The sequence below is a fragment of the Nyctibius grandis genome, chromosome 7 (genome assembly GCF_013368605.1).
Source record: "Nyctibius grandis isolate bNycGra1 chromosome 7, bNycGra1.pri, whole genome shotgun sequence".
NCBI classification, from domain to species: domain Eukaryota; kingdom Metazoa; phylum Chordata; class Aves; order Nyctibiiformes; family Nyctibiidae; genus Nyctibius; species Nyctibius grandis.
The window spans coordinates 50,481,071-50,496,324 of NC_090664.1; the positions used below are offsets into that span (position 1 = coordinate 50,481,071).

The following is a 15,254-nucleotide window of genomic DNA, read 5'->3' on the forward strand; positions in this document are numbered from 1 at the left end:
TGACTGGAGGATGGGACTCAGTTAAGCAGCAAAACAAAGAGTTGATGGTTGATCACGATGTAGGACTAAGAGCATAACACCTTCACCCTCCCCCACAAAAAAAGTGACTTAGGTTGCAAAACAAAGCATGAAGGATTAAAAAAAACACTCAGCCTTTTTTCCATCTTCAAGAAACTGTCCTATACTGAATTAGGCCAGTAACTAAAAAATTCAAACAATTACATTAAGAAACAACATATCCATGTACAGCATTTGTAATTGCCCAGACAACCATATAACTTAACACTTCCAAATACAGCTTGGCAATCTAAAAAGAATTAATAATAATAAAAATTCCAACACATGCAAATAAAATAATATTCTGTTAGATACAGCTGTAAGAAAAAACGTTACCTGAAATTATCAGAAAGATGAAACTCTGGAATCTCCAGCACTACACCTGAAACTACTTGCCTTACAATTTCACTAGAGAATAAACTATGATTTTTGATCATCTATCTTAAATTATATGCATCTATTAATAAACACAAAAACTTTTTCTAAAACTGAATCCTCGTGTGCTTCAAAGTCTCAGCTTAGTGAAAATGCTCTATGACCCTTCTCAAGTCCTATAAAAATAACTTTGCCACCATGGGCAATAAGCTTACAACTTCGGATACAATGGCTGTTTGACTGTTCCAAATCTTCTGAAGGGATAAGAGTACGACAGTTAAAACCAAACGTGTCCAGCCAGCACCTAACAGCCCACCTATTCATACTATGAAGTCAGTAAAGGCAAAAAGTTCAGAAAACATTCTAATACAAAGCATTTTGCCTGCAATATTGGCTTCAGTATTTCTGAATAGCCAGAGCTTGGGCTGGGAGGCAGCATGGTACAGTACAGTGACCCAGCCTGAACAAGTTATTTTAATTACACTCTAACCAGATCAGTTCCTTGATGCAGTTCACTATTTACCCCAAAAACAGGTGTGCTGGCATGACAGAGAGCAGACACCCCTCCCCAGCATACAGTAGAACACCCTGTATACCAAAGCTATTGTTCAAATTCCTTATTCACTCTTACCTCCTAGAGCAATGAAAACAACCCACTTAACCTAGGAGAAAAGCACGGAAGAGGAAACTAATCCCTCTGGAATGATGATAAATGTAGAGTAGCTGATTCACTCCAAGGGCTCAGCTCAGTGGAAAACTACTTAGGGTAAAATCTGTTTACTACAATCACTTGAATGATTATTAGAAAAGACAAAAATCTGTTTGGAATGGTTTTTTCTCCTTTTTATGCTGAAAACTACCGGCAAAGTCTGTACAAGTCTCTCTGTTACTAAAAAGGAATAATAAAAAAAGCAACCCCACAAAAAAGTGAAAAATTTTCTCTCAGAAAGAACAGACAAGTCTAGCCAGCAGCTTGATTCAAGTCTTTCCCAGCTAGAGTGCTTTTGTGTAAAAGAACACGCTCTTATTCTCCCCCAAAATAACCAAATTCATACATACTTCTAAATCTTTACAACAGTCCGATTTTTTTCAATAGAAGCCCGTACCTAAGATTCATTACTCTCCCCCAATGTAGAACTGAAGTAGGACTTTGAGGATATGAATTTAAACATCTAGTTAAAAAAAAAAAAAGCTGGGCAAATTCAAGTACTAGCAAAATTTAACTATTTCAACCATTGAGATCTACTAAATATTTAAAAGGAAAACCAGGACATTAATTGCAAAGGTAATTACACACCACAAATACTTTGTATTTATACAATTTTAAATGGTATCTCTTCATAGTGCTCTCTATATTCCTCAAGGCAACAATCGAGCATCAGTCGACACATGCATAACAGCCAACATCTTCATTAGTATCTAAATGTGCGCTACTCTAAATGGCAGAATACAAAATGCCAGAATGGGAAAACAGAGCAACGTATTTCAGCATACAGAAACTGAACATGAAGAAATTCTACCTACCTGTCCCAGTCATCATCTCCAGCTCTTCTTCTCCAAGACCTTTCTGCACCAGGCTTATCAAACTGATCAAAGTCATCATCTGTAAAGAAGGTGACTACGTTAAATAATTCTTACTGAAATGAAAGGTTTCTGAAGCAGGATTTTCCGGGGGGGGCTGTTTTTTAGAAGATGCAAAAATAGCTTTTTCTACTTTCCATTTTAACATGAGGAAAACAGATAAATACCAACATGCTTCAATAATAAAAAAAACACAATGTACTATATACCTTTCCCTCTTCTCACTATTAAGGTGAGGATGACCCAAGGCAAACAGACAGAGCATGAGATAAATCACTGGAAAACATTGCCCACGAAGGTCATCCCAGAGACAGGAGCTCCCCAGAAATGCATGAAACTGAGGTGCAATGGCGGTGAAGGGAACCACGTCTGCCAGATCTCTGCTTGTCTTGGTGGCCACAAGCTCATCTACCCACACTAAGCCTGCACAGGCACTTCAAAAATAGGTGTAAACCTCACACCAGCACAAGGCAGGATGGTACCAGCAACCAGAAACAGAAGAGGCAAGTCAGGTGTAATACACCATAAATTAGCTCAACTGAGGCATTAAAAACACTAGAAGTCATTGAAGCAGGTTACACTGTGTACCTAAGCATGTGCATGCCTTCCAAGTACCCTCACTTTAGCCTATCAAATCACAAATTACTCTTCACAGAATCACAGAATGTTAGGGACTTGAAGGGACCTCAAAAGATCTTCTAGTCCAATCCCCCTGCTGGAGCAGGATTACCTAGATCATATCACACAGGAACGTGTCCAGGCGGGTTTTGAATGTCTCCAGAGAAGAAGACTCCACAACCTCTCTGGGCAGCCTGTTCCAGTGTTCTTGCGTAGCTTAGTTTGCAAATGACAATTTTGCTACTTAAAAATATTAAAACTTCCATTTATCTGCAAAAGAAACGCAAAGCTCATCTGCTCTGTTCAGATACCCAGATGTCTTGTCATCTGTAAACTGGAAACACATACCTTCAGAAACACTCAACCCTCACTCTCCCATCCCGTGGCTACAGCCCAACAGAGAATGCACACTTGGATTTAGTGTCATAGAATCACAGAATGGTTTGGGTTAGAAGGGACCTTAAAGATCATCTAGTTCCAACCCCCCTGCCACAGGCAGGGACACCTTTCCTCTAGACCAGGTTGCTCAAAGCCTCATCCAACCTGGCCTTGAACACTGCCAGGGAGGGGACATCCACAACTGCTCTGGGCAACCTGTTCCAGTGTCTCACCACCCTCACAGGAAAGAATTTCTCCCTAATATCTAATCTAAATCTACCCTCTTTCAGTTTAAAACCATTCCCTGTCGTCCTGTCACTACTTGCCCTTGTAAAAAGTCCCCCTCCCGCTTTCCCGTAGCCCCTTCAGGTACTGGAAGGCTGCTATGAGGTCTCCCCGGGGCCTTCTCTTCTCCAGGCTGAACAGCCCCAACTCTCTCAGCCTGTCTCCATAGCAGAGGTGCTCCAACCCTCTGATCGTCTTTGTGGCCACCTCTGGACTCGCTCCAACAGCTCCATGTCCTTCTCATGTTGGGGGCCCCAGAGCTGGACGCAGCACTGCAGGTGGGGTCTCACGAGAGCAGAGCAGAGGGACAGAATCCCCTCCCTCGACCTGCTGGCCACGCTGCTTCTGATGCAGCCCAGGATACAGTTGGCCTTCTGGGCTGCAAGCACACACTGCCGGCTCATGTTGAGCTTCTCGTCAACCATCACCCCCAAGTCCTTCTCCTCAGGGCTGCTCTCAATCCGTTCTCCACCCAGCCTGTATTTGTGCTTGGGATTGCCCCGACCCACATGCAGAACCTTGCCCTTGGCCTTGTTGAACTTCACGCGGTTTGTACAGGCCCAGCTCTCAAGCCTGTCCAGGTCCCTCTGGATGGCATCTCTTCCCTCCAGCGTGTCGACCACGCCGCACAGCTTGGTGTCATCAGCAAACATGCTGAGGGCGCGCTCAATCCCACTGTACAGGTTGCCGACAAAGATGTTAAACAGGACCGATCCCAACATCGGCCCCTGAGGAATGCCACTCGTCACTGGTGTCCACTTGGATAGTGAGCCGTTGACCGTAACTCTTTGAGTGTGACTGTCCAGCCAATTCTTTATCCACCGAGTGGTCCATCCGTCAAGTCCAAGTCTCTCCAATTTAGAGACAAGGTTGTCGTGCAGGACAGTGTCAAATGCTTTGCACAAGTCCAGGTAGATGACATCAGTTGCTCTTCCCCTATCCACCAATGCTGTAACCCTGTCATAGAAGGCCACCGAATTTGTCAGGCATGATTTGCCCTTGGTGAAGCCATGTTGGCTGTCACCAATCACCTCCTTGATTTCCATGTGCCTCAGTATAGTTTCCCAGAGGATCTGCTCCATGATCTTGCCAGGCACAGAGGTGAGACTAACTGGCATGTAGTTACCCGGGTCTTCATTTTTCCCCTTCTTGAAGATGGGGGTTATGTTTCCCCTTTTCCAGTCAGTGGGAACTTCACCAGACTGCCACGACTGCCAAGTGTCTTCTCACACATTTTAATGACTTTTGTAAGAGTCAAACAAGTGGGCAAATAAAACTTACGCTCAACACATGGGGAAACTGGCCGCAGTTTCATGGTCTGCAAAATACAGGAGGCTGAGCGATCCGGTCCTTCCAGTCTGAACTGGTGAACACTAAGATGCCATATATCCAGTCACTCTCACAACTCTATTGGCACTCAACTCCTTGACCAAGTACACTGCCAAGGATAAACTGAGTTTTTGTGTTTGTTTGGTTTTTTTTAATGAACCTTCAAAACCAAATCTGTCTTCAGCTCTTTAAACTCAAGCCAGTATCCTTTAGTGAATATTCACAGAATCACAGAATCAACCAGGTTGGAAGAGACCTCAGGGATCATCGAGTCCAACCGTTGCCCTGACACCACCCTGTCGACTAGACCATGGCACTAAGTGCCATGTCCAGTCTTTTCTTAAACACATCCAGAGATGGTGACTCCACCACCTCCCTGGGCAGCCCATTCCAATGTCTAATAACCCTTTCTGAAAAGAAATTCTTCCTGATGTCCAACCTGAACCTCCCCTGGCGAAGCTTGAGGCTATGTCCTCTTGTCCTATCGCTAGCTGCCTGGGAGAAGAGGCCAACTCCCACTTCACTACAACCTCCCTTCAGGTAGTTGTAGACTGCAATAAGATCACCTCGGAGCCTCCTCTTCTCCAGGCTAAACAACCCCAGCTCCCTCAGCCGTTCCTTGTAGGGCAGACCCTCCAGACCCTTCACCAGCTTGGTCGCCCTTCTCTGGACTCGCTCCAACACCTCAACATCTTTCTTGAAGTGCGGGGCCCAGAACTGGACACAGTACTCAAGATGCGGCCTCACCAGTACCAAGTACAGAGGGACGATCACTTCCCTAGACCAGCTGGCTACACTATTCCTAATAGAGGCCAGGATGCCATTGGCCTTCTTGGCCACCTGGGCACACTGCTGGCTCATGTTTAGCTGGCTGTCGATCAGCACCCCCAGGTCTCTTTCTGCCGGGTCGCTTTCTAACCACTCTTCCCCCAGCCTGTAGCGCTGCATGGGGTTGTTGTGGCTGAAGTGTAAGACTCAGCACTTGTTCCTGTTGAACCTCAGGCCGTTGGTCTCGGCCCATCTATCTAACCTGTCCAAATCCCTCTGTAGGGCCTTCCTACCCTCCAGCAGATCGACACTCCCACCCAGCTTGGTGTCATCTACAAATTTACTGAGGGTGCACTCAATCCCTACGTCTAGATCATCTATAAAGATATTGAACAGCACCGGCCCCAGAACTGAGCCCTGGGGAACACCGCTAGTGACCGGCCGCCAGTTGGACTTTGCCCCATTCACCACCACTCTCTGGGCTCGGCCATCCAGCCAGTTTTTAACCCATTAAAGAGTCCACCCATCCAAGCCCCGGGCAGCCAGTTTGTCCAGGAGGATGCTGTGGAAGACAGTGTTGAATGCCTTACGGAAGTCTAGACAGACTACATCCACAGCCCTGCCCTCATCTACATGTCATTCCCCACATGTAATGACAAACCTATTCACTTCTTACTTCATATAATTAAAATACAGGTGTCAGTGACCGGTAGAAGTTTAAAAGGAGGTAAAAACATTAAAAAGAGAAAATTCAGTTCTTGCAATGTCACTAAATCAGGAGCTTTCAAACCAGAAATTTTAATCATCAACAGCTACAAAAATAAGACTGCTCAGTATGAATTAGGACGCAACACAAGACAAGTGTGGCAACTGTTTTGTTTTGAAACGGTAGGGAAAAACAATTCCCCTTGATCAGGTTCCCCCCCTTTACCCCCTACAGATACTTTTATATTTTAGGTAATCTTCTATATTTAAACTAATTTACATGGGCCAACACCACTGAAACAAACAGTTGTTCAACATTTCTCTGCTCAAACATCTACATATTGCAAGCTCCTTCAATTCCAATTCCTATTTCACCCACAGGAAAAAGCCAGATAGCCAAGCATTTACTATCCTCCTCTTGAACACTAAATTATCCAATTTTGTGGTCTCTGAAAAAAACGTCACTTTGCTCTCCTTATGGTCATTCAAAACCATGCTGCAGTGATTATCTTAGTGCGCTGCCACTTTAAGGGTACAAATATCCTGCACTGTCATTGTTCTTACAGCTGGATTACAGTAATCCACTGACTCGATGTAACAACCTCCAAAGATTTTTTTTTTAAGGCAATGCGACTGGTTTTGCAGCAACCCAAATTACTAGTGTCCACATATTGACTAACACAGCTCAAGACAACGACCACCATGAGGAAGACAGCAACTTCTTTTTAAACTATGCCTGCTTGCTTGCAAGATACCGTATTTTTTCATGCCAGGCACCACTTTTAGAACTACAGAGCGCTGTATTATAAACCAACACCACTTGAAGACAAGATCTTAGCTCTTCAGCACAGACTTCTTACACAGATGGTCCTTTTATGTCAGCCAGGTTTAAATCTAGACAACACAAAGTTATGTACCAATCCCTTTTTCTCTGTTGAGATCTCTCTACAGCACAAAGAAACACTCTTCAGTATAATTCATAGTACTTTTCCAGGCCAGATAATTTTTACGGCCATAAAAGTGCTTCAACCTATTATTACTGCTAGTGAAGAAACAATAACAAAACAGGATCCAACTTCCTACCAAGTTTCTAGTATAGACCCGGATTCCTACTCAGCCAACATAATGAACCTCTGCCCTCCAGCCCTTCCAACCCCTCCAAATTTCTCTCCTGATTTATAAGCAACTCCTACCAAAATCCAAAGCTGAATTACATCCATGCAAAGCCCTTTTCACGAGTTCCCTCTAGCAGGATGCATACGAAAGCCTAAAAAATGACAGGTCCATCTGTGTGTGGTGACCACAGCTTATAAGAACTGCTCCACATATGTCCCCACCACCTCCCTGTTCTCACCTCTTCCCTCCCTATCTCATCATACACTTACAATGTAGAGATCTTTGGCACAGAGGGAGCCAGCTTTTCTTCTTTATGCTTATTTGTTCTGTGACAGCTGACACTGACAATGAGCGTTACAAATTATGCCATTTTGACATTAAGTGCTGTCACAGCCCAAAGCAGGTTGTAGCTCTCCTTTAGAAAAGGAGGTCACAACCGTCACACATCTACAAATAGCATTCATTGCAAGCTCCATCGTCTGTGAGATAGCAAGCATTGAAAGGAACACAGGCCTTACACCTGCAGTGTGATGTGATATCCAGCAAATCTCAGTGAGGCACAACTTTTTTTCCATTTCTGAAACCGCATATTTTCATTTTTCTTCTGTCTAGGCAATAACATTGGAAAATACCAGTAAACAACAAACAACATAACATTTATGGATGTTTCTCCTTGAGAAACTCATTTATAAGTCAATGTTTGTGTCAAGCATGGTTAAGCGCCAGTAAAACATTAACTTGTACAGAAAGAGGAACAGTCAGCATCAGCAGAGCACAGAGTCACTGAGAGCAACAGCCAAAGATTTTTCTTTTTTAATTCTCAGTACTACTGTGTGGGAGGTGAGGAGAGAAGAAAAAGAGGGAGGGGGGAATCCATGAACACAAGCTTTTTAAGCAGGAAAATGTCCGTTGTAGGAGTGGGAAGAGGTTTTGTATTTCTTCCAGCAGTATCAGTGCAGCCTAGAAAGGTACACAGCAACTGTTGCTAAGACATGCAATGACGTGGCTACGGCTCCTTGTCTCATATGTCAAGGCTCTAAGGGCAAAGCTCACCAAGAGATGTGCACGTTAGCTGGGTATCAGCTGACAGGTGACCACTAAACACCCTAAGCCCACTCTCTAACTTCCAGGCAGCACTAGAAGGAAAAAAAAAAAAACAACACAAGACCTATCAAATACCAAAAAAGCACTAACTGCCTAAGTAAGCAGGACAGACCAGTTATACAGGAAAACAGAAGAAATAATCCACTGCTTGGCTCTTCCTACTGCAGCTCTAAGAAAATCACCATTATCAAAGCGACAGAGAAGTTGCAGGATGCTGCAGAGACTGACTAACGCTGGCTGTTTTGTTAGACCAGCCTGTGTCCCACAAGGCTCTGGCCAGCTGTGAACCAGAATAAGCACAAGACAGTAAAACACACTTGGTTCCCCACACTAAAAGCTTCCTATTTGCTTTATACTTAGCCTGGTGTAGCACCAGCAGTGTTCTAAGCTGTTCTATACAGCTTATTTTTTGGTTTTATGATATATGCCAAGAACTGTTATCTTTTTTCATGCTTAATAAGAACAGATCATCCACACTGCAAACCCACAAAATACAAGCCTTATTTCCTCTTTGGCTATGCTGATGGTAGTTTCTAACTCTGTGGACACCCTTTCAGTAAAACCTTCACTAATTATTTTTCTACGTAAAATGGAAGTCCTAAGCTACACATTCAAGCGTAGGAGGTGAATCAGCAGCAACACTGCAGAGCTCTTAACATCTTAAAATGGTACCAACACAGCCTAAAAAGGTAGTCCTACATAGCAACTGTTGCTACGATGGGAGTATTTTACTGAAATGAGATGGCCAAGACTTCTAGACTAGGAAAACGTGTGATGACTGTATCATTCGTCTTCCTAGAAATACACCTGCACGCTTTCTGGAACATTAACCACATGCAGTCTCATAAACCTCCTTAACAGTTCAAAATTTTGTATTTTGATTTGCTTCAATATTACATTACCAGGAATATCAAACACTTAGTTTTAGGCTCTGAAAAAGCATCAAAGATTTCTCCTTATCCAAAACAAGATGGAGATGCCACAAGGATCCAATAGTTCACTGTTTACCCAACAGGTCTTTTAATAAAATAACTAAGCTGCACTGCTTTGGCGCAGAACAGGTAAGGGAGATATTAAAAAAAAATAAAAAAAGAAAACTAGAGAAAGAAAGTCATTTACCACATGAAAAAACATCACTTCTCTACACTTAGATTTAATGCTGAACAAAACAAGTCCATCTTGAGCTATTCCATTTCCCTGTATCATATCTGAAACACCCAACACGACAACTTGACAGTGTTTTAAGCACAAGTCTCCAGATTAAAAACAGCTTACCAGCTTATCTTTATGTAATAGTTTATTTCTACAGAATATTTTTCTTCATATTTTATTGCAAAACACACAGGTATTGTAAAGCCTTGATTTTCAGGAACTGAGTATACAATTTAAAAACAGGTCTATGTTTCTGCCCGACAGCGAACTGAATTTTGCTATGTGCTACCGAAAAATAACAGGCTTCATAAGGAACAGCCATGTCTAAAATATAGGCTGGCAGTGTAACTGTACTATTAACACCAGTTGAATGAAAACTTCTCATAACAAATCGCAACAACATCCAACAGTAAAAACACAACGTCAACAGGAACTCCTGAACCTGAGTCTGTGATGTAAACCTAACACATTATGAAGCACACTATGTATCCAGCCTCATTTACTATAGGTAATCAAGCAAGACCTTTACCCCATCACAAAAATTACATTCACTCCTACTACCGCATTATGCACAAGAACACAAGTGTACAAATACACCACACTCAAACACCAACAGTTTAGTTTATCTGTTCAGGAAGAGACATCACTTAGTCTTTATATTGGTAAACAATTACTCACAGAAGCCTTAAGTATTCAGTGACTAAGTATTCATAACAATTTAACAATTGCATAACATGTTCCTCAACTAGGAACTTTAAATGAAATCCACATGAACTCAGTTCCCAAATGGCTTTGGACCCTGATGAGAAACTGCAACTCTCCAGAAACTCTCCAGCATCTTTCACAGCCACCAAAAGTCATAGTTAAAACTGAGGCTGCATTACAGCAGAATATAATACAGGATCAATCACATTACTTACTTGGAGGGGTTTTTTGTTCAAGTCAGTGACAACCATGATCTTAAATTATTCTGGACAACAAGTTCTATGTGACCTAAAATCTGCAGTTTAGTATTTGATGCAATAAAGCATGGTTTGGCTTTTGTAAAAACAAGTGATACTAGGCTATGTTTAATTTAGATGACCTGAAATGAGAGAACATTCAGTGAAAGCTTGTCAAAGAAGCACAAAGAGATTAAAAATTGCTATGCTTTGAAGCAAATCTGCCTGCCACAAACTCATTCAAGCAGTAATGGTTTTTTTGGCACTAGTCCTCGGCTGGCACAATAGGCCGTGATCATACATTTGTATTTCACGAACTGTAAACTCTGTAGACCTTTTACACTTAGAGGAGTTTTAGTGTGTGCATATTCCAATATAACTGTAAGTTATAGTGACCAGTTGCAATCAGTCCACCTAATAAAATAGGATGCAATACCCACAGAGACCAAAATACGTCCAGCACTCCACCCACTTTCATCTAGGCACAAATGCAGAATCTATTTCCAATCCCTGTATGCTGCTGCCGAATAGCCTGCAGCACGACAAACTCAATTGAATTTGTCACACTGGAGAATTTTTACTACATCTTTGAATTGGACAGTGACTCACAACACAGAGAAAGGTGCTTGCTGTGCTAGCAGTATAAGCTTTTTTCCAATTTTTATCAACAGCTTCACAAGAGGTTTTTAAAGCCACTACATTGGTGAGAGCAAAACAGCAGCCCTCAGATTAGTTAAAATGAAACTAAACTGATGACAGCTTAAATTCAAGCTGGAGGAATAACATAGCAGGCTCAGAGGTAGGGAAACACCCATTCAGCTACTCTTGCTACAGGACTTTCAGCCGGAATACAGGGTAGACACTTATAGATGGAGCCCTCTTCAGCTCCTCATCCATCCCGTCATGATTCACACCCCAAGGATACCTACACTCAAAGTCTTCTAGACCACTGCTGTTCATCAGAAGTGAATTAATCTGAATGGAAGAAAACTTACAATAGTGTTTCCTTATTTCAGTATGGCAGACAATCAAGGTAAGAAGTGTTCCTTGCTTTGTTTTAGTGGTGGTTGTTTACCCTGTAACCATCTCTCCCTAAATAAGATTAAAATCTAGCTGTAAATTGATCGCAGTGAATACCAAGAAAAAATTTCAGCATCTATACAATACAGTTGTTATGTTTCACTATACGCAGATGATCACTAAATCACAGAACAGCCCAGGTTGTAAGAGATCTCGAAAGACCATCTGGTCCAACCTTTTGTGGGAAAGGGAACCTAGATGAGATAAATTACCTAGCACCCTTTCCAATTGCATCTTGAAAACCTCCAGTGATGGAGACTCCATCACATCCCTGGGGAGGTTTTTCCAAGTGATTAATTGTTCTGACTGTTAAAAAAAAAAAAAAAAAAAGTCTTTCTTCTATTGAGTGAAGCCTCTCCTGGTGCAACTGGTAGCCATTCACCCTTGTCTTTTCCATGCAGCCACTTGTGAAGCGAGGGCCTTCGTGCTCTTTGTAGCTGCCCTTTATGTAAGATTATGTTACTCAATATTCAACATGTTTGCTCTGGTTCTGTTTTTATAAGAAAGTTTGAATCGAAGTTTGGGAACCGCTGTCTTAACCATATCAATGGACTAACGTAAGCCCTCAAAGTTCCTCACCATCACTAGGCACACCCACCTTGTACTATGTTTCAATACAGCCATTCTAGAATCAGAAGCTAGTTGAAGCAGGCTGCATAGCAAAGGAATTTGTGAATATGAAGCTGTGAATCACTTCCAGAGACCTCACAGACCACCACTGGAGAACTTTCCAGTCTATGTTTGTGAAACCTATCGCCAAAACAGCCTTTACCTTCATCCTTAGAAAGCTTAGCTGCACCAACACAAGTATCTGGTCACAAAGGCACATATGAATACTTTATTCTTATGAATCAAGCCGTATTTCCCATGAGCCTAAAACATTAAAAATGACCAATGAGTCTATACATGCTGTCCAAGAGACAAATCACCTTCCTTCCATCAAATATATTTACATGTTCAGCTGACATAGCCATTTCATATTTCTTTTTTCAGCCCGGCAACATATCCTTACAGAAGACTTAAACTTTAATCTGCATCTTCAAAGCCAAAACTACCTCACTTTGTCAACTGTTATCCTGTAATGTCATCAAATTAACACTCCATTTATTTTTCCAAGACCTATTTCATACCACTTTACCAATCATTAGAGACCTTTTTTTTTTTAAAGAAAACACTGAGGTGCTGTTATCTCCATATTTTAGTCTTTCCTTCCCCCAAAAAATCAAAAACCTAAATTCAAAACATTAGTGCCCACAGTTAAAACTTTAACTGATCAAAAACATTTAAGCCCAATAACCACTTAGTCCTGGGCTTCTTTCCCATTTGTTACCACTACTGACTCTGGATAGTAGTCCCTTTCCAAAAGGAGTTGCACACACTATTCCTGTAAGTTCTAGGCTTTCTTATGGGGTTTTAAAAGTGTATTTAACAACTTCAACCAGAAATTTTCCTTGACTAGTCATATGGACATAAGCGTGTAACACCTCTGTGTTTCTTCATTCAGGCAAGTGCTGCACAGTGATCATCTAGACTAAACAAACACTGCTTATATGGGGCAAAGATGTATTTAATTGGCCACCGTTTATTGATGAGCACAGTGTTAACGCTGAGCAAACAACTGCTTGTGCCCACTTAGTACAAAGGGATCCTGATTCCTGGTTAGACACAAAGCTACTCCACAGCAAAAAAAAACAGTCTTGAAACTGCAATTTCACCACTTAGTGAACGTTGTCTGCTGCATACACCTTGTACATGAAAGCAGGCTCATTCAACTTGCAGCAGAGTTTTAAACACATGAATCAAAATGCTTCAAAAGTGACACTTTCTTTTAAATACTGTCCTCGTAATACTACAAAAAAACTTCCAGAGACAGAACATGCACGCAAAGTTTACTTCCATATCACATATAACTGATCTGAACCACAGAAACTAGCACAAAGACTTCTGTAAAATAACTTAAACACTGCGATATATTTAACACCATTAAAACAACGCCCAAGATATATCAAATATTAACTGTTTTACCAATCCATGCTGTCCTTCCTAGCCTTCTTCCCAAACTCAACTCCAAAATTTGGTAATTTCTTTGTAACGTTAACCTTTAGTAGGAAATTTAATGGTGTTTATGTACTTTGTTACCAATTAAGCCAAAAATGGCGAACAGTCTGACCACTTAGGTAAGTGATCACAAAGACAAGCCACACTTTTCTCCATGACACCTACTTACAGAAAAAACATATTAAAATCATCACAAACTTTTGTACAGACAAGGACAAGTGGGTCAACAGACAACTCTGACCAGTCTTTATCAAAACTGTTAGTCCTAGTGAAAGCAAGGCCCACAGCACCAGAAACAGACATGTTCTCTTAACTGTATCTCTCTTGAACACCCCAGTGTGACCCCTGCAAATCTTTCTTTTAATCACTCAGCCAAACGTTCTCATTTTAAAATTTCTTGATATACCAATCAGAACCATAGAGGGTTTTGAGTTGTCATTTAAAATACTGTCAAGAAGCAGAGCAGTGGGGTGCCTGAGAGTTCTGGGGTCAAGTACTGACTTCATTTTACACTTTCCAAGCGAGACCTTCTGCTTCTGGGCAGTCTGTAAAATAAATTATAACTACTCCCCAGATGAGTTACTCCAACAGGTCACACACTGTAGCTGTAAAAACTATGGAAATTAACGTCTCTAAACAAACACATCCATCCCACCCGGAGGTCCCGCACCTGTGGTGAGCAATGAAGCCGTCACCCCTTCCCGGCCCTGCCCCGGCCAAGGGGAGACAACAGTTCCCACCACCGCACGACGCCGACTCCCATTAGCAAGAGCGCAGCCCCTGAGGCCTTGCGGGCCAGGGGAGCTCCTGCTCGCCCCCGGGTGCGCGGGGCCCACCCACTCCGCGCCCCGCCGGCACCCCCGAGCACGCAAAACTCGCCGCCCCCGCCCGGGCGGAGGCAGAGAGGCGGCGGGGGACGGCGGCGCCACCGCCTCAGGAAGGCCCCGCAGCCCACGGCTCCCCTCAGCCCCGCCGGCCGCTCCGCCGCCAGCCAGGCCCAGCGCCGCGGCTGCCGCCGGCCCCGCTCCCCCAAGCGAGGCCCCGGCGCCCCGAGCCCCCCACCCGCCCCAGCGCCGCGGCTGCCGCCGGCCCCGCTCCCCCAAGCGAGGCCCCGGCGCCCCGAGCCCCCCACCCGCCCCCAGACGAAACCCTTCGGGGCCGCGGCACCCACCTGCGCCTCCTCCCAGGGCGGCAGCCATGGCTCTTCGCTTTGCTCAGGCGGCGGCGGCTCCCGGCAGCGACCGCGTGCCACCCCCAGGAGTGGCGGGGGACGGGGACGGGGACGGGCTCGGATTCAGCGCCCGGCGGCTCCCCCTCCCGCCGCCCCTCCGCACGCACCCGCCGCAGGAGAACAACAAACTACCACAACATGGCGGCCGGCGCCGCCACCACCACCACCGTCACTGTCGCCAGCGCCCCCGCGCTGCATCATGGGAAGGCGGCGGACCGGTCCCTCCCTCGCAGGGGGGGCAGGCAGCGGGCGCCGCTGGTTGGTTAGCCGGGGCCCAGACGCTCCGCGCGCCGGCGCGCGTCAGCGCCCTCTGCGCATGCGCCGAACGGCGCCCTCTCGGCGGCGCCGGCCGGGCGGGCTGGGCAGGAGTGCGCATGTGCCGCAGGGTGGCACGTGCTCCGGCGGAGGGGCGGGGGCACGCATGCGCGCGGAGCGCCGAGGCGAGGGCGCCGTGGGGGGAGCGTAGCGGCTGGGCG

General features: G+C 44.3%; 1 protein-coding gene across 3 annotated transcripts in view; it reads right to left on the bottom strand.

The window, feature by feature from the left end:
• Positions 1-14,950, bottom strand: part of RBM33 (RNA binding motif protein 33) — a 106,363-nt gene extending 91,413 nt beyond the window's left edge. For all 3 annotated transcript variants that reach the window (XM_068404558.1, XM_068404557.1, XM_068404559.1), the window contains exons 1-2: positions 14,719-14,950; positions 1,957-2,035 (exon numbers count right to left, since the gene is read on the bottom strand). In XM_068404558.1, the coding sequence (XP_068260659.1) occupies positions 1,957-2,035; positions 14,719-14,746 (107 nt within the window). In that variant the 5' untranslated portion in view covers positions 14,747-14,950. The remainder of the gene's footprint in view (positions 1-1,956; positions 2,036-14,718) is intronic.
• Positions 14,951-15,254: the final 304 nt, after the last annotated feature.